Source organism: Fomitopsis serialis (genome assembly GCF_022376445.1).
Source record: "Fomitopsis serialis strain Sig1Antser10 chromosome Unknown B0H18scaffold_14, whole genome shotgun sequence".
NCBI classification, from domain to species: Eukaryota; Fungi; Basidiomycota; class Agaricomycetes; order Polyporales; family Fomitopsidaceae; genus Fomitopsis; species Fomitopsis serialis.
Genome location: NW_025954974.1, coordinates 401,281 through 427,841, shown reverse-complemented (window position 1 = coordinate 427,841; position 26,561 = coordinate 401,281). Strand labels below are relative to the sequence as shown.

Genomic DNA, 26,561 nt, shown 5'->3' with positions numbered 1-26,561 from the left:
TACCTAATCTTCCTTCACGGCTTGCAGCTCTTTGTGACTGTTGATGCATATCCTTCTCTTTGCTATCCTGCTGTAATGATAGATCATAGTACTTGTGTGTGTTCGTATACTTGAAATGCCAGCGCCGTGCGCACATTGGATGGCATATCGTGATTTCAATCGCTACATAATCACATCGGCCCACACCGCGAGAAGCTGCACAGGTATGGCTGGTCAATCGATACTTTGACCTTATGCGAACGAGAGACCTGCTCACCGACGTCTTATGTCTTCCGCGCGTGAACATGTCGGGAGAGTGCATGCACGGAATGTAATACGAGCCTTCTCTCAATCGGCTGGGGCGCATGATCGCGCGAGTACAGACCACTTATCACGCTACACTGGCACAACGACGACGGTGCGCCGTCCCTCCGATTTCATCCGGATGTGACGAACGTCTCATATTCAGCTCCATATATAGCTTGCAGAGTGCCAGGCACCCACTTAACACCGCACTGCCATGTCGGCGCAGACTCAAAACCCGTTGGAGGGCGTACAGGCCTTCGTGTTCGACGTCTTTGGCACCGTAGTCAACTGGCGCAAGGGTATTTTCGACCAGCTCGAGGCCAAGCTCGGCGCCGTCGCCCCCAATCAAGGCTAGTCGCAAGCCGAGCCCCAATACATCTCATGAACTGTGAAGAGGCGACTGACGAGAACCCTTAGACTGGGATGCGTTCGCGGAGGAGTGGAGAAAGGGGTATTACAAGTCGACGTGAGTGTGCTTGGTCCATACATTGCCACCCACGCCGACTGAGGCGTCCTCAGCTCCTCCGTCGCATCCGGCGGCTCAGGCCCGCTCAACGTCGATCAGCTGCACAGACAGGTGCGCTCTCCAGGTTCCGGCCGTCTCTCACCTCAATACAGGCTGACTCGACAAATCCGCAGATCCTCGAAGACATGCTCTCCACCGACCGCTGGGCGCACCTCGCGCCTCACCTCGACGACGCTGCGCGGCACGAGCTCGTCCTCTTCTGGCACCGCCTCCCGGGGTGGCCAGACTCGTCCGCAGGCTTGTACGGCGTGAAGAAGTTCGCGATCATCGGCACGCTCTCGAACGGAAGCGTGCGGACGCTGATCGACATGGTGCGCCCTTCTTTTCTGCATCTAGAGAAGTGAAGTGACGGACGAGGGATGACTCACCGATCGACGAAATGGGTGAATGGCATGCAGGCGAAGTATGCCGACCTCCCGTGGGACCTTGTCCTCTCCTCCGAGCTCCTCGGCTCGTACAAGCCGTACGTCCGCCTCTTGTTCCCTTCAATTCCTTCCCCGTGGACTCACATTCATCCCATCCAGCAACCCGAAGACGTACCTCGGCGCCGTCCAGCACCTGTCCCTCACGCACCCGTCGCAGCTCTGCATGGTCGCCGCGCACATGTACGACCTCCGCGCGGCGGCATCACACGGGCTGCGCACTGTCTTCGTACGCCGCCCACGCGAGCTCGACTGTCCACCCGACGTGCGCGCCAAGACGGACGGGGAAGGCGGCGAAGTCGACTTGGTGGTGGATGGATTGGAGGAGATCGCGCGGGTGTTGGAGACGAGGGAGGAGGAAAGGCAGGTTTGGCAGCGGTGAGCAGTGAGTAAAGAGTATAATTGAAGAGCAGGAGCAGTGCAAGTGTAAGACTACCTGGAGTGAGCGAGTCGAGCGCATGCGTTCATTTGGTTTGGTGCATCTGGGCTTAGCCTTGATATGGCTCATGAGTTGGCGGTCGCGCCTGATCTGCACGAATGAGAATATTCAAGAGGGCCCGAAGCACGCAGAGTCTGTACATATTATGAACTCCCATCCACCAGACTTTGCCTCGGGTATTGGGTGTTCTACATCGCTTGTGTTCTGTTCTTCCATCGCGCCTTCCCTCGTACGTTGATGTATGCGTGCGTCCGCCTCATTCTGGATCGCGGCATCGCGGGGCTGGAACTTGAGGTGCGACGTGAGCCGCGACTTGGACAACTGAGTCGCAGCTTCTCCATCGAGATGATCGCGAGCCACGACCGCGTCTCCCTATTGGTGTTTTGGTGGGACCTCCCCAATGTCTTCATACCACTCCTAACGTGGGGTGTAAGTCCACAATCCGAACCGTCGTGTCCGCCACGGCAACACAGCACCCATCCATATGGTAGACTGACGCACCTCCGGCTTCTCCTTGATAAACCTCTCCATGAGGTCGACGCACTCCGGATCGTCGAGCACGACGACGTCGACGCCGCGCGACCGGAGGAGGTCCTCGTCGCCGACGAAGTTGCGGTGCTCGCCGATCACGAGCCGGGGAATCTTGTAGAGCAGGATCGCGCCTGAGCACATCGAGCAGGGCGAGAGCGTCGTGTACTGCAATGTCGCGCGACGAGACGAGGTTCCGCGTAAGTTACCACAGCACGACCGATTTGTGCAAGAGGGAACAGGACCGGAATGTGGACGTACCATCGTTGCCTGCCGGTAGACCTCTGCCTTCAGCCGCCCCGCATCCAGCAGCGCCGCGGTCTCGCCATGGAGGATCGGCGAGTCGAGCTGCACGCGGGCGTTGTGACCCTGGCCGAGCACGACGGGCGCGCCGTCTGGCTCACCTGGCGGGTGCGGGAGCACGAGCGCGGCGCCAATCGGCACGCCGCCCTCGGAGTAGGACTTGCCGGCTGCGGCGAGGGCGGTGCGCAGACCCAGAGTGTCCTGCGGGGAGAGTGAGCTGCTGGCGGCTGGCGGGGAGGTCATAGAGGTGAGTGAGGTGGTGGAAAGAGATAGGAGATAATGAGATTCAGAGAGGAAAGACAGGTCGGCCGGAGGCTGAGCATCGCTTGAACGTCCTTCCTGGATCTTTCAGCTACCCGCGGTACCTGGACGCAAGGAATACCTTGTCGACGAGTGCTGCCCTGGATGAAACATGCGCACCAAGCGTACGGTTACTTATTCACTGTCCTTCGCTTACTAGAGTACTGTGAACCTATGCCGTACTGGGTGTAAGGTATGTACACGCCAACGGGCAATCAGCCACTGTCTTGGTAGACTAAGATAACATTATGTTTGAGCTTCGTGAACAAGATCACTATGCAATTGTGCTTATAGCAAATGAGGCAGTGGATGAAAACAAGAGCGAATCCTATATCAACATGGGCAAGCCAGCAGTAAATCCCCGTCCACTGCATCGCCCCGTGCTCTATCGCACCATTACTCACTAGCGACAGCCGCGGCCTGGTCTTGGGCGGACTCGAATAATATGTTCGCAAGCATGAATGACAATTCATGGGGCGGCGGTATTTTGTGAGGGGAATCCTTCACATCCTCATCTTCGTCATCCGGCAGCGGCGACAAGGGGCCAGCGAAGGGATCGCTATCGAACTTCTCGTCCTCCGAGTCGGACTCAGAGGCCCACTCTGGAATCAGCAACCTCCGTTCCCCGACATAAGCACAGACCCCACGCGGGACAGGGACGTAACCTGGCTCGAGGTCCACGTCCGCGGCACGGGCGCCCCAGCTGGGATCAGGCTTCCCAACAAAGACCCGCCTCTTCTTTAAAACGACGGCTTGCCTATCTTCATTAATGTACGCACCGCCAATCGGCGCGCCGTCAACGCCATAGACGCGTCCCCAGTATGACCCGCTCTTCAGTTCGTCTGCGCGGTTCTCTGTGAGGGGCTGTGGCGAGGGAGACTTGCGGCGCGACTGCGCGGCGGCGTAGATGGCACTGACGGGGGCATAGACTATCAGCACAGAAACTCGCCGATGGAACAATAGTAACGCACGTCGTGACTGTCGTCTGGACTTGGGCGCTGCCTTCGGCTTGTTGCTTCTCGGAATCGGCTCCAGGGTCTGGTAGTTGACCTGATAGCGCGGCATGGGCACATACGTCTCGCCACGCTTGGGGCAGCACTTTGAACACATGCACGTCTGCGCACAATACGGGCACGGAAAGTTCGTCGCAAACTCAACGAATTCGATCTCCGGATAGCTGTCGCGATTCGCAAACGCGTCGCCCGAACGAACAAGCAGAGTCGGCACGACGTCGGGTTCAGCGGAGAAAGGATTGCACTGACCTCTTCGCAATACAATTTATACAGAACCGCTTCCCGCATGGGTCCCCGTCTGGCTTGAGCAGCGTGCAGCGCATCTTCGCATGTAAAGTGCTCCGCCGGCAGTGATGACAGAACGTCACATCCCGCTGGACAGCATCGGCCTCCGCCGCATTCGCTTTGCCCTTCCCTTTTCCCTTCCCCCTCCCCTTGCTCTTCCTATTCTCCTTCCCTTCAGTCTTGCCTTTACCCTTCCCGCCGGTCTTCTCATCGTAGTCTGAGTGATCCTCAGGAACGGCAACTGTCTGCTCGTCGCTGCTTGGTCCGCTCGCGCTCGCACGGGCCGGCTCCGACATCGGAGACAGCGTACGCTCGAGTGTAGACGGCGGGCGCTCAGGCGGAGAAAGGTGACGCTCGTATGGCGACGGAGGACGCTCCGGCAGGGGAGGAGGGCCGCCCAGCAGCGTCGGGTCGATGGTCCCATTCCCGTGCTCTCCGAACGACGTGTCCATCGCCGCACCTCCCTGCTCCCCGAGAGCCATATCGATCGCCGCACCCCCTGGCTCAGGTTCTCCTCCGAAGGGCATGGCCACGTTCGCTTGCTCAGGCCCTCTAAAATCCACATCAGTCATCCCGTCCTCATGCTCAGGTTCTCGAAAACCCATGGCCATGGCCGCATCCTCAGACTGCGGCTCCCCGAAAGACGATTCCATCCCCCTGCTTCCCTGCGCAGGTTCCTCAAACGAGATCCGGAACATCTCTTGCGCCATCACTTGCTCCCGCTGGGTGGTCGGCAAATGTACCGGCGACACGATCGACTGGCGGGGCTGGATCTGCACATGCATGGACGCCGACGTGCTCAGAAAAAGCGGGTCAGAGAGACTACCGTGAAGCACCGGGGCTGCCGCCTGGACCGGCAAGGGCGGAGGCGGGGGTGGGGCCGGTGGCTCATACGGCGCTTGCATCTGCTGCAAGTCATACATCGGCGCGTAGAACGGCGGAGGCGGTGGTGGTGGTGGTGGTGGAGGAGGAGGAGGAGGAGGAGGAGGAGGAGGAGGAGGAGGAGGAGGAGGAGGAGGAGCAATATCCCTACTCGAGCTTGCCTCCGCATTCACCGTAGACCGACCCCGGACATGCGCCTCGCGTTTCTTGCGCGCCGGCGAAGCGCTAGACGTCGAAGACTCTGCCTTCACTTTCGCCCTCGCCTTTCCCTTCGCCTTCGCCTTCGCCTTGGCAGACACAGACGGCGCGTTGGAGGGACCAGGCGCTGACGCACCCATCAGCTCCTGCTTTCCCTTCTCCACTTGCGTTTTCCCCTTCCCCTTCCCTTTACCCTTCGCAGACGCAGACGGTGCCTGAGAAGGACCAGGCGCAAACGGACCCATCAATCGCCGCTTCTCCCTCTCCACCTGCTCCCTCCACCGCCTGATGTTCTCCTCCTCCTCCTTTCCCCTTTCACGCCACCACTCAGTGTCCCGCTCAGGACAAACGTGCCGGAGCGCGGTGCAGAGCAGCAGAGGCGTGATCAACGGGGGGTCCTCGACGCTGATGTCCGCGATCTCCAGCGGGGCGAAGCCGTCTGCGGGCACGATGGTGGTGTTCGCGTCCAGCGGTGCGAACTCGGGATAGAATTCGGGTTCGGGAGGCGGCGGGGTGGCGGGGAGCGATGGGGATCTGGCGGGTCTCGGTGGTTCGCGCGGTTGCGACATCGACACCGCGCGCCACTCGGAACCCTGAGGAGCAGCCAGTTCCATGGGCTTCGGTTCTTCCCGCTTTCTTGGTGTCGGCGGAGGCTGGGTCGCGTGGGACTCGCTGGCCCGAGGAGCAGCCACTTCCTGGAGCTTCGGTTCTGCCTGCTTCACTGGCGTCGGTGGAGGCTGGGTCGCACGGACCTCGCTGGCCCGAGGAGCAGACACTGCCTTGGCTTTCTTTTTCGCCCGCTCCCGCTTCTGTGGCTCAGGGGAAGGTGGATCCGCGACGAACTCGCCAGCATGAAAAGCCGCGACATCCTTGAGCTTCTGTTCTGCCCGCTGTTTGGCCTTGCGCTTGGGCGGCTGATCTAGGTACACGTCCATTGGCACATAGTCATCGAGCTTGACGTCCGGCGGTAGACGAGGTACCAGGACGAAACACTCTTGCCGAATCGCCGTCCGGCCATGGTGCAGACGATCTGGTGGGTGAGACGAGATGGGTGGAGGTGAGACAGAGCGGCACGACGTGGACGGCCCCGCCGCAGCCACGTATGTATGCATGTTCTTCTGTTGTTTCCTAGGCGGGGGGCCCATCGAGTCACGATCTGAAGGACCAGGGGTGGGTGACTCCTACGGGGAACGGACACGTCAGCATACGCACATAGCCAGAGCGTCCAGGCCACGTACGAAGAACGTCCGCTTGATGCCGTGGCTGCTGGTGCTGCTGCCCCTGGACGCCAGCTGCTTGAAGCTCGAGAATGATGATGGTCCCGGTTCTCCTAGCCGCGGAGGAAAAGTGTTAGAGGACGATGCCGCCTGCGGCGTAGCGAGTACGGTGAGCATCTCCGCCGCAGTTGACCGCGGGATGGCTCGACGACGCGATCTGCTCGAACCGGAGTCCGAACGCATGTCATGATGCTGCTCCTCTGGCGCATCGACGGTGAGATCAATCATCTCGACGTCCGTACCTTGTGGAGGAACACTTTCAAGACCTTGGGTTGTGCTTGAGGCACGCGTGGCAGCAGCGCTCTCCATGGGTTCTAGAAGCGCGTCAGAGGAGGCGTCAAGAGAGCCTGTCAACGGTGGGGTAGGCGGCAATGTCGATGCGGTCGCCTTTGACGATGCGGTGTCTCGCTGAGGTCGCAGTGCATAAGCTATCAGATGCAAATTACGCACAGGCATACGCACCGATGCCGTACCAGCAGCTTCGGCAGGCCAATCATCTTGAAAGGATAGCTGCATGTGCCCAGCTTCGACGAGAAGCGGGCCCTGAGGAAGAAACGTGAACGTAATGGACTCGGGAGGGACTTGGATATCAGGCAACAAGTCGGGAGACTGCGACGCAGGCGGAGTCGGCGGTTTTGGATTCATCTACGACCGCGGGCGGACAGATGAGAATCCCGCCGGGCGCAGGACAAAGGAAGCCACCCACCGTCGCCCGCACAGAGTGCTCCGCCTCCTTGGCCGCAGCCACTCGCACATCCACCTCCTGCAGAGGCTGATAGCAAAAGAGACGCAAGGACGAGTCAGCTGCCACGGGCACCGTGGAACGGAAGAAGCATCCCAGCACGCACCGCAGGACCCGCCTGGACTGGCTCCGGTTCCGAATCCGACTCTGGTAGAAAGAGCATGTTGTTGACGGCGCTCTCCGAGCTGGTAGAGTCGGGTGGGCGACGGCTCTTCTGCGCTACAGGCGGCGGTGGCATGTCGGACGACGCAGGCAGACCGGTACGATTGTCAGGCCGCAACGGCTCCGCAGAAATTGCGTTCGAGTTCGCGGCACCGGCACCGCTTTGTGCTGGAGGTCTCGAGGGTGAGAGGTGCTGTGTCTCGGTGGGCGGATGTCTGGACGGAGATGGGTGTTGGGAGGAGGAGGCCTGGCTGCCGTCCCAGTTTGCAAGGGAGGAGTAGGCCATGTCGAATATGGACGGAAGGGGACAAGCGCCTACGGGAGGCTGCTTCGAGTCGAGGCGCGTCCCGCGGCCGCGGCGATTGCGGTATCAACGCGTGACGTGACCCACGCGTCCAGTCACACCTCGGCTGCCCCCGATGGCAACGCGCCCTTTCTTTTCTCCACAGCTCTGCATTGCTGTGAAGCGTTGAAGTCTGATTGAAGTCACCACAGGGCAGCATACATGTCGACGGTGTAGCACACTTGTCCACAACCACTCATACATGTCCACTCCGGCGTGTTTTCCATTAATTATTCAAGTCCCCGTGTCCCCGGCCTCAGGGTCCTGAACGTTTGATCCTTCAATCAAATTCAGACGCGGAGACCTCTAACTTCTGAATCTGCTCGCTTCACCCCCGAAACACTCGATCCGCAGCTGAGGTTGTCAAAATCGTTCCCGCCATCCTTCTCTCCGCCGGGCAGATCCACGACCATGAGAATGAGAAGACACACGAGGCACCTGAACATCATTTGTTTTCGTCGAGAGATATCAAGGCACAAGACGCAGACAGTACGAGAGCACGGGGTGGGATGGGGAGAGCGTGAATAATGAATACAAGCATGACAACATTACGTTTTCCCGGGCGTACGTACGTATGATTGAACAACAACACGATTGATGACCTACCAGATTGCATACCAGGACCTTCCAACCGACAATGACGAGGGGGACACAGCCAGACTCCACCATGCTACACTCCACGGGCAAGCAGCGAAGGACACGCGCGATCACTGCTGCTTACACTCCTCCGGATTCACGTTCTGGTTCGCGCCCGCGCCGCCCTTCGCGGGCATGCGCCGCCGTTGTGCGGGCGACGCATCGTCCGACTCCGAGTCCTGCGTTCAGTCCTTCGAATCAGTCTGGCGACTTTCCCGGCGGTGGTGGGCAGAGAATAGCGTACCTCATCCTCGAAGTGGTCCTCGTCGTCATCCTCATCATCGATATCCTCAAAGTCATCGTCGTCCTCGAAGTCCTCAAACTCAAGCGCGCGGCCGGTGAAGTAGTCAATCGCACGGGGAATGATCTAGAGCAATCGAGGCGATTAGCGACCTTGATATGAGCGGGCCAAGAGCGATCGAACGCAAACTAACCTTCTCCTTGATATCCTCGCCGATCTGGTAGTCCATCTCCAATTTTTCCTCGAGCTCCTCGAGCTCTTCCCCATCAACGTCGTCGTCATCGCTCGGTGGCTGCGGGGGCGCGAAGAAGTTGAAAAACGAGTCCGTTGGCTTTGCCTTCCGCACTAAACGCGTCCGGTTCGTGTCTGATCGGTGATCGTCAGCATATACGCATGAGCCGGCGCGAGGTGGCCTGCTACGCACTTTTGTTCCTCTGCTTCTTGATCTCAAACTCCTTCGTGAGGTCCTTGTCCTCCTTCCACTTGATCTCCGTGCCAATCGCATGATCGTACATGAAATCGCCCGTGTAGCCAACCTCCTCCTGGTACATATACGTCTTCTCGAGCACCGAGTTCTCGAAGAATTCGTTCGGGGTGAAGACGAAGATGAGCTTGAAGCCGGGCTTGGTGTCCGTGGTGGGGAGGTACTCGAGACGAATGTCGACGAGGTGCTTGAGGGCGTCGCCGTCGCGATCTGTGATGATCTCCGACAGGCCAACATGGTTGCGCAGCGCGGTGAGCCAGAACTCGGGGATGGCGACGGACGGGTAGGTCGCCTCTGTGCCGAGAGGTCGATACTCCTCGTCCTCCTTGGCCCACTCCTTCTCGCCGGCCTCGACCTCTGCCATGGTCGCCTCCTCGGCCCCAGTGAGGATCTTGAAGCGACGCTCGAACAGCGGTTTTTGCAGCTCGTGGTACTGCCCGCCTGTCAGCGACCCCTATCGGAATAGGCTCGGCTGATTTTCGCGCACCTTTTTCTCGAGCTCGAGACATTCGCGCTTGTACTGGTTCTGCAGCTCGACCTGCCTCACCTGGACGCCCTTGAGCGCCTCAACGCTCTTCCGGACGTTCTCTGGGAGGCTCTCGACGTAGCCGGAGCTCTTGCCGATGAGGGTGGCGAGCTTCGCGCTGACGAGGCCCTGCATGGCCTGCTGGATGCCCGACTCCTCCTCCTCCTCCTCTGGCTCATTGTCCTCGCTGATGTCTGGGACGGTCGGCCGCGAGAGACCCTGCGCGATGGGGGCGTGGCTGAGGGGCGTGTTTTGCGGTGTCGGCGCCGTGGGGTCGACCTGGCTGATGTTGATGTTGGACGACATGGCTGGTGCGGGGAGAGAGGAGTAGCGGGGAGGCAGGAGTGTCCAGGAGGGCCGGACTTGGATAAAGACGGCACCGAAAAAAGCCACCACTGCGGAGTTTGAAATGCTATAAAGCATGGTGTTTACCTCCGCGACGCGTTCGAGGCTCAGTCCACTGGGCCAAGGGCTCCCCTTGCGCGCCCCTCTCCTGTCCCCGTCCCCTCGCCAGGCAGCGCACAACAGTCCTACTCAGCCGCAACAATACACGTACGAGAGCGCGACCTCTTCTCGCCTTTTCCGCGAGTTTTGTCGGCTTGTTCATCATGGCATTATTGCCTGTGTGGCCCCGGACATGCGCGCAATCCAGTGCCCCGAGTGCGCGGACGCCTTGAGTTTTGATTCCACGGCTACCTCCGCCCATTCTCAGTGGTCGACGCGTCTCTTGCGGTTGCCGGCGTCCTCAATATTCATTCATCGAGCTAGCTCAGTATGAACTAATCATAGAACGCTGACCTCACTCATTCGCGCATAATAACCCTCTTCCGAGCGAGCAGGTTTGTTGGTTCTAGTATCTTGCTTCTCTCGCACGCCAACCTCCAGTCCATAGTCGTGTGCAGCATTCCCACATTCCTCCGTAAACTGTCAAGAGAACGCTGGAGCGCAGCGCGTGTACGCTTTGATCACTCCTGGATCATCGTCGCCGCACCCCCTACTCCGTCACAACCAAGGCACGATCCAAATCCGCCCTCCCCGGCGCGCGCGCTTGCCATCGACGAAGTGTGGTGCCGAAGGACCACGACGAAGTCGAAGGCAGTGCCACCTGGTTCGTAGCTTCGTGTCTCATTCATTCGACTGAAATATGCATGCGCAGTCGTTCTTCACGCGCCCGCGTCACGCTCGATCCATGGGAACGCAAGTATCACGTATTGAGTTCGTGCGTATAGATGACTCGGTCATCGATTATGTCGCATTAGATCTTACACGATGATCTCGACAGAGCAAAAACACCTACACATTCGTAGTGTCGAGCGTCGAAAAGCCCAAGGTCTCGGAGACGCCACAGGTAAGTAAGAAGAGCCCTACATAGCCAGTCTGTTTGCTTCCCATCTTTAGCCAGTCCCCAGGCCGTCACTCAGAACGCAGCGGTTGTACGACAGCTAAGTACCCCATCGATCCCGAGCGGTACAGTACATCCCTCTCCCGAGCCTTGGCTACGTCATCCTTCGCAGACTTGCTACGCCACTCATCGCAATCGGGATAGAAGTCGTTTGCATGTCTTCCTGCGCATCTGACAGCTTCGTTTCTGACAGCTCCGTTCACTCGTGCAGCCCTGGGATGCACTCGTGCTCTGAGCCACGTCCATGCTGCTTCTAAACGTGCAGCGGCGAAGGACTTCAATGCGAGCTTGTATGACATTGTCGGATGCAATCTGGGGTATGATGCATGATACAGTGTCCCATTTGCTTGACTCCCTGACAGCTTCTCATCGTTCGACGCAGTGCACGTTGGGGCATACGAATGTGAGTACTAGGGACTGAATTGGCGTATTTTTGTAGACATCGGATATCGATGGTCTCTCAGTCAAGCTCCTCGGTCGTCGCGAAACTTGGAAGGATGCGACGGCAACTGCGGATGTGAACGGAAAGACCACAAATACATTGTCGAAGCATCGCGTCGGACCAGAACCGCGCATCACACAAGAGCATGACCAGTAAGCTTTCCTGTTCACCTTCTGCCGCGTTTCATTTGATAGACTTGATTCACTCCTATCGTTCGACGCAATCATGGTGGGGCATGAGAATGTGAGTACCACGACCCAAGTTACTGCGTCCCAGTATCAAGCTTCGATCATCTCAGGCAAGCTCCTCGGTTGTCACGAACGTGGAGGGACGCGACGGCAATTGCGAACGTGAACGGGATGGCCATAAATACATTCTCGAAGTCGGCAAAGAACTCATGATCATGCACAATGTCGAATGCATCGCAGAGTCATTGCATTACGGCGCATATGGCTTTGTGGTCCTCGATATGTCTGGAATCGCACGACAGCAATTATGATTGGAAACAGTATTTGGTAGGTAAGTGCCCAGAGCTCGAGCTTCATAGGGTGTGCGTAAGAACAGAGATGTCTATCATAGATGCACATGCTCGTGAAGCTAAGGGGATATGTTCACTTTCTACCTCTAGCTAGCGTACGCGCTTCCTCCAGACCCTCGCTCAATACCCAGTGGTCGTTCGATAACCAAGTGTACCACCCATAACGAACAAGATAATGCACTCTTCTCCGGAGCTTCGCCCGTCGATCCGTGTATAGCGCCTCCAGCTGAGGATCCCGCCTCCCCACAGCCTCTCTGAACGTTCGCCTCTGCTGTGTTTCCTGAATCGCCGTCTCCCACGAACCCTCGTCTTCGTATAGCGTACCCGGTGGGATAGAAAATACGTCTGGCGGATCCGACCGCCATTCGCCAGCCTGATCCGTCATCTCGTCGGGGTATATGGCCGTAAGATCGCGAGGAAGGACAACGGCATCGTCCCAATCGACGATGCCCTCTATGCTCCTACGGTCCGCTGAGAAGAGTATGTTCTTCCAACACGAGTAGTCAGAGTGCATTAATGCCATCGCCGGTGTACGTGCCAGTGGATCCAGGGATGCAGCGATGCATGTGAGTTCCTGCATGGCCTGAAAGCATTGCCAGAGCTTCTCCAATGTGTGCTTAGTGACTCGGTCGTCCCATACAACGAAAGATGGGTCTTTGCCTGCGAACGTCACGCCGATTTGGTGGCGCTGCGCTTCCAGCAGGGGGGACCAATGTTCAGCAATGCTCCTAGGACCAGAGTGCCTCTCCGTGGACGGGTCAAGCACTCCAGTCCATTCGTCAGGGAATTGCGGAATCATGGGTATGACACGGAATCCGGACGACTGCGCGTCGTCTCTGCTGGGCCGCATACCATGCGGAAGGTTCGACGCATTCTGAACGATGCTTCCAATCGTATTGAGAGAGACTGGCGCAGTGATCTTCACCCACGCGTCGGCGAGGAGGTCGATGGCCCTGTCCCGGCTCGCATTCGACATGTCGTCGTACCACTCTTGAATCGTGAGAGGCGTCCCTCTACAGAACTCGGAGATGATAAACGGCGCGCGCGACAGATTCTGGTTGTCGGGCGCAGCAGCGAGAACTCTGGGTATGGGTACAGTCGGCTTGTGAATCCTGAGGAAGTCCAACGTCGCGATTTGCGATCCAAGACGGATGGGATCGCGTGCTGCCGGCACGTCGAAAGGGACGCGTGCGACGACAGCGATGGTGCCGAATTGTATGAAGAACACCTTGTTGAAAGATCCAGTTTTAAAGATACGGACCTCGCTGGGTGCGGTGGATGAGTATAGCTGGAGAGCGGCGCGCGTCATTTCGACAAGGCCAGAGACATCGACATGGCAGAGTTTGCCGTATCCCGGGATGTAGGACTCGTTGAGCACCGCCTCAGATGGCACAGATGGCACAGAAACTGGTAGTGGGGTAACTTAAGCATCTGTCGACGTGACAAGAGGACTCAACTAATCACCAAATGATCCAGGCATACGGTAATCGGCTGCGAAGTTTGTAGGACACAGTCATCAGGTACTTGGGAAATCACAGTCGTAGCGAGGGCTAGCAGCGCTTCTTTAAATATGACCAAGGCCAAGTCTGTTTCCCACAATTCGAGATATCAGTGGATCAGATGCGCGCAGGCTGTGCAGTTCGTTCTGGGAAGGTCGAAGTTAACGGCATGTGGCGCATCATCCGTAGCCCTCGTGGCCCGCTATGTATTCAAGCATTGCGTTCAGCCAATGCATTCGCCTCCATCAATCCCTCACCCAGTATCCAGTCGTCATACGACAACCAAGTGTACCAGCCGTGTATGACCAGGTAATGAATCCGTCTCCTGAGCCTCGCACGACGGTCGGTGTACAACGCCGCAAGCTCTGGGTCTTGTCTCTGTACCACCTCCCTGAACCTCCGCCGCTGCTGCGTCTCCTGGATTGCAGTCTCCCACATAAGTCTGTCTTCATACAGTGTTCCGGGCGGGATAGCAAACACGTCGTCCGGGTCAGGGCGCCACGCAGCCTCGTGGGTCAACTCCTCGGGATACACAGCCGCGAGGTCTCGTGGGACGACGACAGCATCATCCCAATCGACTATCCCCTCGATGCGCGTGCGGTCCGCCGAGAAGATAACATTGCGCCAGCAAGCGTAGTCAGTGTGCATCAAAGCCAAGACCGGCGTGTTTGCGTGGGGACTGAGCAGCGGGTCCAGAGAGGCGGCAATGTTGGCGATCTCCTGCACGGCTCGAGCACATTGCCAGAGCTTGCCCGGCGAGTGCGTGTTGTGAAGGCCGTCTCTTACAATGAGCGAAAGGTCGTCGTGCGGATACCGAGAAGTGATGTCGCGGAAGTGTTCTTCAATTTTGGAGGCCCAAAAGTCCGCCAAGGTCCCCGGGCCCGTGCGCTGCTCGAACGATGGTTCGAGGACCTCAGTATGGCGGGTCGGAAGTTGAGGGATCGTGGGTATCACACGAAAGCCATGCCGAGAACCACTAGAGTCCATCCGCCACATGCCGTCTACGACGCAGGATGGGTCATGGAGGATGCTTCCGATTGCGTTGAACGAAACCGGCGCCGTGATCTTGACCCAGAGGTCGGCAAGGAGATCGACGACGGCGTCACGATCTGCGCTCGACAGGTTGTCGCACCATTCAATATAGGTGATAGGAGTCCCCGTGAGGAATTGGGAAATGATATAAGGCGCGCCGGCAGGATTCGTGTTGCTGACGGCAGCAGCGAGGACCCTCGGTACTGGGATATGCGGCCTGTACAGCGCCAAGAAGTCCAGTGTGGCGACCTGAGTTTTCAGTCGAATGGGGTCACGCGATGCAGGCACGTTGAATGGGACTCGCGCGACGACGGCTGTCTGCCCCGGAAAACGGACGAGGAAGACTTTGTTGAAGTGCCCAGTGTCGTGTATACGCACTTCACTACAAGCGACGGTCGAGTGAAGCTGAAGGGCGTTGCGCACAGCATTTACGAGTTGGCTCGCGTCAATGTTGCAGAGGACCTTGTATTTCGGTGAGTAGGCCTCGTTCAAGGCTTCCTCAGAGAGTGTCTGAGGGGTAGTGACTGGGAAGCAATGATCATGCAATGAGTAGTGTTGATCGTCTACAATAATGGTAGACTACCTACCACCCGTCGGCTCGGGTGTTTGCATTAGTCCTGATCGGTTGCGGTAGACTCATCAGTTGTAGCGTATAACGAATAGGCACTTGTTTGAGGGGCTGAACAAAGGGGTTGTATGCGATGTAGCTAAGGTAAGTTGGCTGGTGGATACTTGAGTGACGGGCCCGCGAGTGACGGTTGTGGCACCGTGGATGATGGGATGTGCACGCGATGTGCACGCGTAAATCAGAATCTAGATCTGTGACGCGTAACGCCAATGTGACTCTTACGAGTCACGAGTCACTGTGCCGATGACGCGGCAAACTTGCTTAATCGGGTAATGAAATCCGTGTAACACTTCCTCGAGGTTCCTCGACATACTTAAGTACTGTGCAGCAGGTAGCACTCAGTACGTATACTCAATATCGGAAACATCGTCTCGGCAGGTCTGCGTAAGTCAATTATGGCCTTTTTTCCAGGTCACTGGATTTTCACGTAGCATGCACTGAAGTCCACCGGCCCGTGCCAGTGACTGTCTCAACTTTCAAGGATCGGTGGTATCTCAAACAGCCGTTGTATGTGTGTCGGACCAAAGTGGTAGGCTGGCCTGAGTCGGAACACAACCCACCGCGCCACGCAACCGTCGGTCATAATACATCCGGTGGCCGCTCTTTCCACTCCTCAAGCAAGTACCCGCCCATTGCACGCTACACTGACAGTTAACTTCATCGTTCAGGACTGAATGCTCGAGCCACCAGGTAAACATCCCCGCTATGATAGATGGTCAGTGACACTGCTCATGATCATTGCTTCCCAGTCACTACCCCTCAGACACTCTCTGAGGAAGCCTTGAACGAGGTCTACTCACCGAAATACAAGGTCCTCTGCAACATTGACGCGAGCCAACTCGTAAATGCTGTGCGCAACGCCCTTCAGCTTCACTCGACCGTCGCTTGTAGTGAAGTGCGTATACACGACACTGGGCACTTCAACAAAGTCTTCCTCGTCCGTTTTCCGGGGCAGACAGCCGTCGTCGCGCGAGTCCCATTCAACGTGCCTGCATCGCGTGACCCCATTCGACTGAAAACTCAGGTCGCCACACTGGACTTCTTGGCGCTGTACAGGCCGCATATCCCAGTACCGAGGGTCCTCGCTGCTGCCGTCAGCAACACGAATCCTGCCGGCGCGCCTTATATCATTTCCCAATTCCTCACGGGGACTCCTATCACCTATATTGAATGGTGCGACAACCTGTCGAGCGCAGATCGTGACGCCGTCGTCGATCTCCTTGCCGACCTCTGGGTCAAGATCACGGCGCCGGTTTCGTTCAACGCAATCGGAAGCATCCTCCATGACCCGGCTGGCGTCGTCAATGGCATGTGGCGCACAGACACTAGTGGTGGTTCTCGGCATGGCTTTCGTATAATACCTATGATTCCTCCATGCCCAGACCGCTATACTGAAGTCCTCGAACTATCGTTCGAGCAGCGCACTGGGTCGGGGAATTTGGAGGACTTTTGGAACTCCAAAATTCAAAAGCAGTTCCGCGGCATCACTTCTCACTATCCGAACAATGACCTCTCGGTCATCGTACAGGATGGCATACATAACACGCACTCGCTGGGTAAGCTCTGGCAATGTGCTCGAGCCGTGCAGGAGATCGCGAGCATCGCAGCCTCCCTGGATCCGCTGTCGACCCCGCACGGGCGCGAGCCGATTGTGGCTTTGATGCACACTGATTACGCCTGCTGGCGTAATGTTCTCTTCTCGGCGGACCGCACGCGCATCGAAGGGATAGTTGATTGGGACGACGCCGTGGTCGTCCCACGAGACCTCGCAGCTGTCTATCCCGAAGAGTTGACCCACCAGGCTAAGTGGCGCTCTGACCCGGACGACGTCTTTGTTATCCCGCCCGGTACGCTGTATGAAGACACGGGTTTGTGGAACACTGCGATCCAGGAGACGCAGCAGCGACGGAGGTTCAGGGAGGTGGTACAGAGCCAAGATCCACAGCTTGCGGCACTGTACACCGATCGTCGTGCGAGGCTCAGGAGACGGGTTCATTACCTGGTCATATATGACTGGAGCACTTGGTTGTGGAAGGAAAAGTGGATCTTGGGCGAGGGTTTGGATGAGGCGCGTGCATTGGCTGAGTGCAGAGTTTGACCTCCGGCCACGAGGAGTAGGATAGATTGTACGTCACATTTAATCACACTAAAGCATACTTGTTTCTGACGAATCTTCGCTCTGCGCTGGAGGTAGTCCACGGTCACGAGCTCTAATATATTCAGTTGTCGACAGCATGTGTGATGTTCTAGTACTATGTATCCATGTAGTATACTGGTGGATTCTTGTATTACTGCCACGCTGAAGGCAGCCTATGGTTTGCTTGACTGAATGTTCGCTTCCCGCAGGGTACGTATATAGGCGGTGGCACAACTCTCCAGGCTTCAGGGCAGAACGTCAACGATGGTACGGCTGCCTGCCGCCGAAAGATAAATTCGAAGCCGACGACTTTGCGGGCCATGGTGTCCAGGCTCGTACTCAATCCGCTATGGCAAATATGCCACACTTGGGGAGAGGCACCTCTATATACTCCGGACCATACGCGCATCGAAGGGAACAATGTAGTAGTAATCAGACCATCACGTACAAGAAGAGTCTCATAGCTCTTCTTCCTAACCGCCTCAAAGGCGCGGTGATTTGGTGACCTGGCTATTTGCGAATAGTTCTCGTATTCAATGCCTCTCTGACGAGCGAAGCCGTATGCCGGTGCTCACTTTTCGTCATCACGCAATGCACGCGCCTCCTCCAGACCCTCACCCAACACCCAGTCTTTGATGTACAGCCACTCACCCAATCTTTGACTGACCAGAAGATGTACTCGCCTCCTAAACCTCGCCCGACAATCTGTGTATAGCTCCGCCAGCTGAGGATCCTGCTCCCGCACAACTTCCCTGAACGTCCTCCTCTGCTGTGTTTCCTGGACCGCGGTTTCCCACAGGCCCTCATCTTCGAACAGTGTACCCGGCGGGATAGCAAATACGTCTGGCGGATCAGTGCGCCATACGCCAGCCTGATCCGTCAACTCGTAGGGGTATACGGCGACAAGATCTCGGGGAACGACGACAGCATCGTCCTAATCGATGATGCCTTCTATGCGTGTACGATCCGCAGAGAAGAGTATGTTCTTCCAGAAGAAATAATCTGCGTGCATGAGTGCCATTGCTGGCGCGTCAGCCAGCGGATCTAGAGACGCGGCGATGTGCACAAGTTCCAGGATGGCCTCGTAGCACTGCCAAAGATGCCCTAGAGTGTACTTCTCATAACGGAGATCCAGAACAACGACAGAGTGGTCGTTGTCGGGCCAGAAGTCGACTATCTGACGGCGATGCCCTTCCATCGTGAGGGTCCAGTAATCACCGAGGCTCTTGTGTCCGTCGAGCATTGCCACAGACGGATCGAGCAACGGGGTTGCCTGCCCCGGGAACTGCGAGATCATGGGCATGACCCGGAAGCCGGACGGTCGCGCAGGGTCGCGGACAATGCTTCCCATTGACTGGAACGAGATTGGCGTCACGATCTTGACCCAGTTGTCAGCGAGGAGCTCAATCGCGGCGTCGCGACTCGCATCCGACATATCCACGTACCACTCTTGAATCGTGAGAGGCGTTCCTCGGCAAAATTCCGAGACGACGTACGGTGCGCGCAACGGGTCATCGCTATCGGCAACAGCAGTTAGCACTCTGGGTAGTGGTATAGTCGGCTTGTGAGTCTTCAAGAAGTCCAACGTCGCGATCTGCGACCTGAGTCGGATGGGGTCCCTCGCAGCCGGTACGTCAAATGGAACCCGTGCGACTGTAGCGATTGAGTTGAAACGGATGATGAACACCTTGTCGAAGGAACCAGCATTGAGGATACGGACCTCAGTTGGGGGGACGGAGGGGGGTAGCCGCAGTGCCGAACGCGCGATGTCGGCGAGTTTGCACACTTCGACATGACAGAGGGGTTTGTATCCCGGTCTAAATGCCTCATTGAGTGCCTCCTCAGAGAGTGCTAGGACTGCGGGCTTGTCGTGATCGGCGTCCTCAATCAGAGAAGCGAGGTCATTCGAAGATCCGGGCATGACTCGAGATCGACAGCTTGATTGCAGTGGTTGTACACGGAAGAGTCGGGTCCAGACGTTGAGTTACGGCGTAGCTGGAGGCTGGCTTTATCAAAGCTGGAGGCCTAGTTTGTGCCACGCTGTATTTCAGATGAGCCATGTAACGATTAGAGTTGGATGATCTGACATACTTACCGATGGTCCTGAAGTGAGGATGTAAGGATGCCAAAGGAGCCCACAGTGGCTGGCTAGAGCAGTGCAGTCGCTTCGACGTGATTGGCAACGATTCGACTGTGAACTGTGTTTGGGTTGCCATTAGTTATCGAGCATTGGACGTCTTGATCGAACGCACCGCTGCTGGGCAGCTACGGGCTATCGTATATGCCCAAGTCCGGCGCTACGTCCGAAATAGAGTGCTGAAAAGTATCAAGGTGGGTTGTGATCGTAGTACGAAGAGGCCAGGAGGAGCTTTGGATGCACTTGCGCAGATGCTGATGGTATGAATTTGCTTATCTAATTGGCGTTGAGCTTCTTAGCTCCGCCATCTTTCTCAGACAACAAAGTGTGATCAGAACCCACATCGCGCAGGCTTTCGGAGAGATAGGACTCATGAAGTGACCACGGACTATATATCGTACACGTATACATGGTACCAAGTCGTCAACATCATTTAGAATACCAGAGTGGCAGTCTGAGATCGTAAGTGACATTTGGGGACACGGTTTAACAACGCGTCCGCATAGAAGTAGCGGGTATCGCAAGGCCAGGACGAATAGACTATCAGAGGTGCAATACGCACACAGTTCAGAGTTATGAGGATCCGGGAATTAGGTATCGCAGTAGGAATAACGGGAATAGTTGAGGTTGAGGTTGTCACGTCTAAGCACAGAGCAGCGGCACAATGCAATATTTGAGTAACGAAACCTCAAGGAAGAGATCGTGGCGACTCACTGAACGCGGGACATTTCGGCTACGCTTCCCACTTGACCCTCAGGGACGGGAATTCGTCACCCAAGGACATCGCCTCTATCTCAGAGACTCGGCGACATCCCTCAACGCATACGATGCGGAGCAGCGATGGTCGCATGGAGGCATATGGGTTCCATCCAATGGTAGCGCCCGCGCGTGAGGACGGCGAAGACGTAGAGCCGTCGGCGCTACTGAGGTCGTCATCCCGAAGTCTTCTCCGCAAAGGCTTGACGACACGTGGAGAAGAGGATCCCGGCACGCGAGGCCCCTGCTTCGACGGAGTGGTGAGGCAGGAGCCGGGTGCCCGGGAACCATGGAATCGCGCGTGGAGCATCCCTCGCAGGCACCGGAATCTGAGGTCGGGAACGTCCACCACCCGGAAGACTTCGAGCCGCGGACATATCCAGATGTTGAGCGGGTTCACGTGTCGGTTGTCACAAGTGCCGCCAGACAGAGCGCAGACGACGCCGGCCGCTTGAGGGCAGTCCAGGAAAGTAAGGTGAGTGAGAGCGGGCATATATCGCAGCATCGTCTTGGTCTCGTCGATGTCGAGAGTGAAGTGCGAGAGCTTGAGATCCGTCACGGTGTGAAGCCGAGGCTCGCGGAACATGCTCTCGTGGCGGGGAAGCCGTGGAAGCTCGCACCGCGCACGGAGGGGCGGCAGATACGTGATGTGTAGTTTCGTGAGCGAGGGAAAGTGGAGTTTGTGGAAAACATAACGTAACGCTTCGTCATCAATACATTGGACATCCAGCTCTCGGAGAGAAGACAGGCACACTGGAATGCTGTCTTGAATGGCAGGGTCGGGGTTGGAGGGATCGTAGCCCGTGTAACGCGGCCATCGACTCAGGCCAGTGTTGAGGCACAGAGCAAGAGATCGCAGATTCGGAGTGTCGAGGAGAAGGAAAAGGAGCCAAGCATCCGCGGGGGGAGCAAAGCTCCAATCAAGGTGCTCCAGGCAAGCCAAAACAGGCACGTCGCGGTATATTCGAGGCTGTGAGGTTGAGGCCCAGGCCCACTGTATTCGAGGGCGGTCACCGAGTCGAGCGGGTATAGACCGTATAGCGAAATCCAACCTTGGTACGATATCAACTAGAACAAGTGTTTTGAGGTTCGGGGTGCATTGAAGCAGTTGATATAACACTGAGAGCCGCAAATCCCGGTGGTCGAGTTGTAGGATACGCAATCGAGGAAAGCGAACTGGAGGTTTGGAAAGAGCCATGGCTGCAGTGAGACGCAACTCCTCGAGCGCCGGGAGGGTTGTGTTGTTCATCCATACGTAGCGTTCGACTGCCCAGAACTGTAGTCTTCTCTGCTGCGCCGGACCGCAGATGTCAATGACCTGCAATGCGCACAACGGCACATCACTGGTCATCAACTTGTTGAGCATATCACGGCTCTTGCCGCCTGTCATCCGCCATCGGATTGACCGCACACGTGGAACGTAAGGGCGTAATGACAAGTGGGTCGCATCCCAAGATGAGACGTCGAAAACAGGAGTTTGCAAGAAAGCTAGTTCCAGCATCGTCTCCTGAGAGCGGCTCAAGAAAAGTATCATAGGTCGAGTGTGGACGGGGATGCGGAACCATAGGCTCGACGTCGAGAGAGCTAGCGATCGCCACTGTCGACACACGAGGGAGACGGTGATAGGGCGCACCGAAAGTTCCAACGTAACCGGTGCGGACGCATCTGCTTGGAGAAAAGCGACAAAGATGTCGAGTAGGAGTTCAGATGGGAGCCAGTGAACGGGCGTGGCCTGCGCGTCGAGTGCAGTGCGACGCGCCTCCAATAAGCGTCTCTTCGCTGACAGGACGTCTAGGGCCTCTCGCGCTTGTTGCTTTTCGGCTTCAATGGAGCAGAGTTGTTGCTCAATAGCGGCGATGTCTCTCCGGATGTGCGCAACCCGCGACATGTCCGTGACCGGCGTCCTAGAAAGGCCTACAGCACTACGAGGTTCTACCGCCACGACAGCCTGAGTTACTACTGCACAAGCCCATCCAAGCGAGGAAGAGGGGTCAACTTACCAGCGAAACACTAGTTTCAGGGAATAGCAAAGCGTGGTTCTGGAGCGAGCACAGGGAGTGACCGTCGAGGTCGAAGAGTCGTCGACTACGGCCTGGTCGTCTCAGTGTGGAAACTGTTGGCGAACCTGCTGACTAATCAGAATATGCTTCCGTTATGGGCGTCTATCGATCTACCATTGCAACGAGGTTAAATTCTCAAAGTTGGGCAGCGGTGAGTCAAGGTGTGCCGTCCGACGACAATACTACGAGAGATATTCATTACATTCCATCCTGACGCAAGGGGACGAGAACATATGCACACGAGATTCAATTCGTTACATCCATGAGATGAGAGTGTCGTTGTTCAAATCCAAATCAAACCCGGTCACGACGAGCTCCTCGGTGTCAGGCTTGTAAGTCCACGTTGCGTTCATCTGCCCCGGTACGATGACAGATTCTGGCTTCGCTTGCCCAGTCCCCAGGATCGTCACCTCTCGCAGAGCCTGCTGAATAGAGAAGTCACCGTTACTGATGATTGACAGCGTGCCGTTACCGGCGACGAAGGTCAGAGTCGTGTTCGGAGTCGGCGGGACGCTCAGCCCGTCATCGACGTATGCCGTACCAAATGCTGTCCCGTCGGGTGACAGGGAGACGAGTAGAGAGTACGGCCCTTGGCGCGTCTCCTCGACCGTGTAGGCAGACGCCCCGTACAAGAGAATCGCCGATCCGTCCCGGATGTGCACGGGAATGTGTCCGAGCGGGGCATCCAAGGTGGTGTTTCCGCCGGAAGTAGCATTGACAATTTCGTGCGTGTACCAATCGCGCCATGTCACCTGGCCCCTACCGGGGAACATACCTACCATCGAGGTAAGTTCTCCCCCATATGGAAAGTCTCGAGGGACCTACCGTCAACCGTTGAGACATTTGGGGTCAAAACTGGCGTCACGAGAACGTCTCGCCCTACGAGGTATTGCCTGTCAATCGCGAACAGCTCCGGCTCGTCCGGGAATTCGTAGAACAGGGCGCGCACGACCGGTGAGCCACACGTGGACGAGTTGGCGAACAGCGTGTACTACAAAGAGGTTTAGTCTAGGCACACGGATACAGAGCGGTCAGGAGGAGCTCACCCAGTAGGGCAGCAGGGAATAACGGATGCTGATCGCCGTGCGGGAGGCATTCGCGACGCTGTCCCACCTGTACGGTTCCTGTGGCAGCGCCGAAAGCTGGTTATGGTTCCGATAGAACGGCATAAATGCTGACATCTGCATCCATCGGCTGCACAGCTCTTCGTCCGTATTACCCTCAAACCCGCAGGTATCAGCGCCGACCATAGGGATCTGGAACAGTTGGAATTGCAGGACGCCCTGGATGTTGTAGTACATGTACGACCACTTGCTATGGTTATCGCCGAGCCAGTGGCCAGTCCACTTGCCAGAGCTGGGGAACGTCGAGCGGCTGATGAGGAACGGACGAATACCAAGAACCTTCTGAACAGCGAGATGGGTCGTCTTCTCCTCCATCAGCCCGAACATGTTGTGGACGTCCAACTCGGCATAGCCGCCAACATGAGTAGCGTTCGTGTCGAGAGTGTGGACATATAGCGGACCGAACCCTACCGGCATTTACAATCAGCGAACTCGCCGTTGTGGCACCCGGAAAGCTCCCTTACCGTTATGAATGGCATATGGCGGGAAGTTCAGATTGACGCCAGACTGCTCGCCGGCGCCAACGCCCCTCTTGGTCACAGGAGCAAACGAACGCTCATTCGCGGCGTATGTTAAAGTACCGTTGATCGTGATATTTCCACTCGGGCCCCAAACCGACACATTGTAGCTGGGAAACCATCAGTCGGAGTTGTCGGCGACGATGAGAGTCGCACCCTTCGGGATAGTCCGTGACGAGATTGCCAGGATCGCCAGGCAGAGAAACCGGGGTTGGGGTAGAGAGATCAGCCCCAGTACCGCTGCACACATGTGTCAGCGCCAGTAAAATTGGAACAAAAGACCTCAGCTGACCATGAGCCGTTGCAGAAGGAAGACACCTCATTCATGTCCAGCCAGATTCCCGAGAATTCGACGCCTCCTTGTGACCAGTTGCTGAGCGCCTCCGTCCAGTAGTCTTCGATGTTGTCAGAGAACCAGTCGGGAAACACCTAGTCACAGAACCAGGCCGGCAGGACGCCAGGTGAGCGCGCAGACCCGAGCACTTGGGCAAGAAGACACGGTGGGGCTCACCGTATAGCCCGGCCACACTTGACCGACGTATTCGGACCCATCGGGGTTCTTGACCCACACGTTCCTGTAGAGGACAGTCATCGACGCGAGAACACAGTCAGACCTAGCATGAAACTCACAGCTCCACACCCCGCGTGTACGGGTCGTACTGGTCAGAGGGTCAGCATAGGGCCGCCGTTGTAAAAAGCAGACGTACAATATCGGTTGAATTGACTTGCTTGGCGATGGCGGCATCTACAATCGGTATGTAGTGCTGATGGTTGGCCGCCTACCCAAGCGGATTTAAGAAAACATCCCCAGCTTGTGAGGTGGACTTACCAGTTCTTGAATGAACGCCCGTACTTCCTCTGCAGGGTAAGACACGGGATCCGTAGTGAAGTCTCTCACAGCGTGGTAGAGGTCGATATCATTCCACATCACTACATAACACAAGACGTCAGACAGCACCCGAGCACATAGCAGCCTGGTTGGCGAACCTTCAAGGGGGATATTTGCTTCCCTCATCCGGGTCACTTGTTCCTTTGTCTCCGTAATGTTCGTGTAACCCCATCTGCACAAATGAAAGCCAAGACCGAAGAGAGGCTGCCAAGTTGGCAGCCCTATGAGCTGGCCGTACTGCTCGATTACGTCCTGGGGAGTGGGGCCCGAGAAGAAATAGAAGTCGAAGGTGCCTCCCACGGCGCGGTATTGGATTAGGGAGACGGGAGACGACGGCGGAGTCGCCAATAACGTATCAGAACCAGCAGCACTGCCATGACATCAGCGATTAGCATCATCGACGGTCGGACAAGGGTGATGCACCGAACCTGAAGTGGAAGACTCCGTGTGACTGGGCTTTCCGCGAAGTATCATTGTAACGGTGCTCCAGGTATACGGAATGCGAGCCGTAGCTGCGCAGTAAACCGAGGTCAGCCACTGCAACACAGAAAATGAGCTCATGTACATACACATTTTCATCCACTGGATCGTCGATATCTCGGGCCCACATAGTCTGGATTGTCCCGGGGCCCCCACTGGTTCCTATGTCACGCCGGAAACCGCTGCTTGCAATCACTTCACCCAGCCCGTAAATGTTGGCATCGTACGGAAGAGCGGACGTGAGCTGGAGGTACTGGTCCTCAAATACCAAGGGGAACCCATCCAATGCAGTGGACGGGTCACTTTCATTGAGTGGCGGGATCGGCGTGGGAGGCAATGAGCTGATTCGAGTATCGAATAATGGCAGCGCATCTGGTTCCGACCGACGACTGATCCAAAATGCGAAAGGCGACGACTCGTAGTTGAACACGAGGTCTGACGTCTGCGCGTAACTTTCGGTAGGTTCGGGAGGCACGGAAATAACCGACGATGGGATGGTGAATTGCGACTGCGCAGTATCGAAGATGTTGACACGGAGCCTAATACAGAGTGGCTCAGGTCATCCTGCATTCTCAGTCGGACTAGGATATATTACCTCTGATTGGTGTCGTAGGTTACCTGCAGACTTAGATCCACGATATCCGTGCCGAAAGCGTCGCAAGCATCCCCTGCGAGCCGCAATTGCGCTGTGAGGCCCGTCTTTGATTCGCTCAAAGAGTCCAGCGTATAGCCTATGCAAAATCCATGCAATTAGGAGGAGCGAACAGGCAATATAAACTTAACTGCGAACCGGGACATGAAGATACGTTGAGTGAATGAGATGTGGAGCCGATGCGTGCCGTTCCATCTTTGGGAAACAAGGATGGTCTTGACCCCGCGGTGGGCTCAGAGAGCACAACACATGTCAAAGTCAACAGCACCGCATAGACGATGAGTGCCATCGTCGTCGCCATCGTCGTCGCGTCGCGATGTGCGTTCGAGCGAAAGTAACGCGGTTCAGCGTCGACGTCGAGCGTGGCGTCGGGTGTTGGAGGAGGGGTCGATGACTTCATTAATATATGCAGCGCCCGGCGCAATCTGTGATGATGAACGTTTGTGGTCTTATTTGAGTCAGCTGAGCACGAAGCGAAGCAGAGGGATCAAAACGTCTTATGCGCTGGCCGCCCAATCCCGTGGTTGGCCGTTTTCGATAGTAGGCCCCCGTGTCCAGAGTCGAAGCCGCGTATATCGGCGTGATGTTCCCGCTTCAAAACGAGCAGCTGAGTGTCGAGGAAAGTGTCGTACTGTGAGCAGCTGTGAGATATAGCCGCATGCGGCACCGGAGACA

General features: G+C 56.8%; 10 protein-coding genes across 10 annotated transcripts; 3 read left to right on the top strand and 7 right to left on the bottom strand.

The window, feature by feature from the left end:
• Window positions 1-499: 499 nt before the first annotated feature.
• On the top strand, window positions 500-1,615 carry B0H18DRAFT_872230 (HAD-like domain-containing protein; the record flags this gene model as incomplete). The annotated part of the gene is given in 7 exon segments (XM_048040214.1): window positions 500-619; window positions 636-639; window positions 694-751; window positions 805-862; window positions 925-1,122; window positions 1,210-1,274; window positions 1,336-1,615. 7 exon segments carry the CDS (start codon window positions 500-502, stop codon window positions 1,613-1,615), a joined length of 783 nt encoding a protein of 260 aa, XP_047896592.1.
• A 453-nt stretch (window positions 1,616-2,068) lies between these two features.
• Window positions 2,069-2,716, bottom strand: B0H18DRAFT_818643 (cytidine deaminase-like protein; the record flags this gene model as incomplete). Its single annotated transcript, XM_048039272.1, has 3 exons — window positions 2,069-2,089; window positions 2,174-2,368; window positions 2,462-2,716. Coding segments are annotated over 3 exons (471 nt in total), but the record flags the coding sequence as incomplete, so codon positions are not given.
• Window positions 2,717-4,087: 1,371 nt separating this feature from the next.
• Window positions 4,088-7,669, bottom strand: B0H18DRAFT_1209016 (uncharacterized protein; the record flags this gene model as incomplete). The annotated part of the gene is made up of 5 exons (XM_048036302.1): window positions 7,307-7,669; window positions 7,165-7,230; window positions 6,921-7,103; window positions 6,420-6,866; window positions 4,088-6,362 (listed from the first exon to the last, which is right to left on the bottom strand). Coding segments are annotated over exons 1-5 (3,312 nt in total), but the record flags the coding sequence as incomplete, so codon positions are not given.
• A 357-nt stretch (window positions 7,670-8,026) lies between these two features.
• B0H18DRAFT_991311 (nucleosome assembly protein) lies at window positions 8,027-9,996 on the bottom strand. The gene is made up of 5 exons (XM_048045049.1): window positions 9,554-9,996; window positions 9,007-9,499; window positions 8,776-8,948; window positions 8,586-8,708; window positions 8,027-8,520 (listed from the first exon to the last, which is right to left on the bottom strand). The coding sequence occupies exons 1-5, from the start codon at window positions 9,896-9,898 to the stop codon at window positions 8,413-8,415; spliced, it is 1,242 nt and encodes a 413-aa protein (XP_047896589.1). The 5' UTR covers window positions 9,899-9,996; the 3' UTR covers window positions 8,027-8,412.
• A 1,701-nt stretch (window positions 9,997-11,697) lies between these two features.
• B0H18DRAFT_104941 (uncharacterized protein) lies at window positions 11,698-13,483 on the bottom strand. Its single transcript, XM_048030901.1, has one exon. It carries the CDS (start codon window positions 13,281-13,283, stop codon window positions 12,048-12,050), a length of 1,236 nt encoding a protein of 411 aa, XP_047896588.1. The 5' UTR covers window positions 13,284-13,483; the 3' UTR covers window positions 11,698-12,047.
• Window positions 13,481-15,400, top strand: B0H18DRAFT_104889 (uncharacterized protein). Its single transcript, XM_048030882.1, has one exon. It carries the CDS (start codon window positions 13,678-13,680, stop codon window positions 14,980-14,982), a length of 1,305 nt encoding a protein of 434 aa, XP_047896587.1. The 5' UTR covers window positions 13,481-13,677; the 3' UTR covers window positions 14,983-15,400.
• A 682-nt stretch (window positions 15,401-16,082) lies between these two features.
• Window positions 16,083-17,411, top strand: B0H18DRAFT_991288 (uncharacterized protein). Its single transcript, XM_048045048.1, has 2 exons — window positions 16,083-17,259; window positions 17,328-17,411. The coding sequence occupies exon 1, from the start codon at window positions 16,443-16,445 to the stop codon at window positions 17,229-17,231; it is 789 nt and encodes a 262-aa protein (XP_047896586.1). The 5' UTR covers window positions 16,083-16,442; the 3' UTR covers window positions 17,232-17,259; window positions 17,328-17,411.
• A 470-nt stretch (window positions 17,412-17,881) lies between these two features.
• Window positions 17,882-19,623, bottom strand: B0H18DRAFT_1102801 (uncharacterized protein). The gene is made up of 3 exons (XM_048032564.1): window positions 19,523-19,623; window positions 19,366-19,468; window positions 17,882-19,295 (listed from the first exon to the last, which is right to left on the bottom strand). Exon 3 carries the CDS (start codon window positions 19,189-19,191, stop codon window positions 18,205-18,207), a length of 987 nt encoding a protein of 328 aa, XP_047896585.1. The 5' UTR covers window positions 19,192-19,295; window positions 19,366-19,468; window positions 19,523-19,623; the 3' UTR covers window positions 17,882-18,204.
• Window positions 19,624-19,668: 45 nt separating this feature from the next.
• B0H18DRAFT_991282 (uncharacterized protein) lies at window positions 19,669-22,321 on the bottom strand. The gene is made up of 3 exons (XM_048045047.1): window positions 22,164-22,321; window positions 20,122-22,095; window positions 19,669-20,049 (listed from the first exon to the last, which is right to left on the bottom strand). The coding sequence occupies exon 2, from the start codon at window positions 22,049-22,051 to the stop codon at window positions 20,141-20,143; it is 1,911 nt and encodes a 636-aa protein (XP_047896584.1). The 5' UTR covers window positions 22,052-22,095; window positions 22,164-22,321; the 3' UTR covers window positions 19,669-20,049; window positions 20,122-20,140.
• Window positions 22,312-26,273, bottom strand: B0H18DRAFT_991270 (glycosyl hydrolases family 31-domain-containing protein). Its single transcript, XM_048045046.1, has 15 exons — window positions 26,025-26,273; window positions 25,830-25,965; window positions 25,324-25,773; window positions 25,183-25,266; window positions 24,853-25,124; window positions 24,695-24,795; window positions 24,573-24,644; window positions 24,496-24,524; window positions 24,377-24,440; window positions 24,158-24,294; window positions 24,022-24,105; window positions 23,812-23,975; window positions 23,270-23,754; window positions 23,049-23,214; window positions 22,312-22,998 (listed from the first exon to the last, which is right to left on the bottom strand). Exons 1-15 carry the CDS (start codon window positions 26,185-26,187, stop codon window positions 22,478-22,480), a joined length of 2,928 nt encoding a protein of 975 aa, XP_047896583.1. The 5' UTR covers window positions 26,188-26,273; the 3' UTR covers window positions 22,312-22,477.
• Window positions 26,274-26,561: the final 288 nt, after the last annotated feature.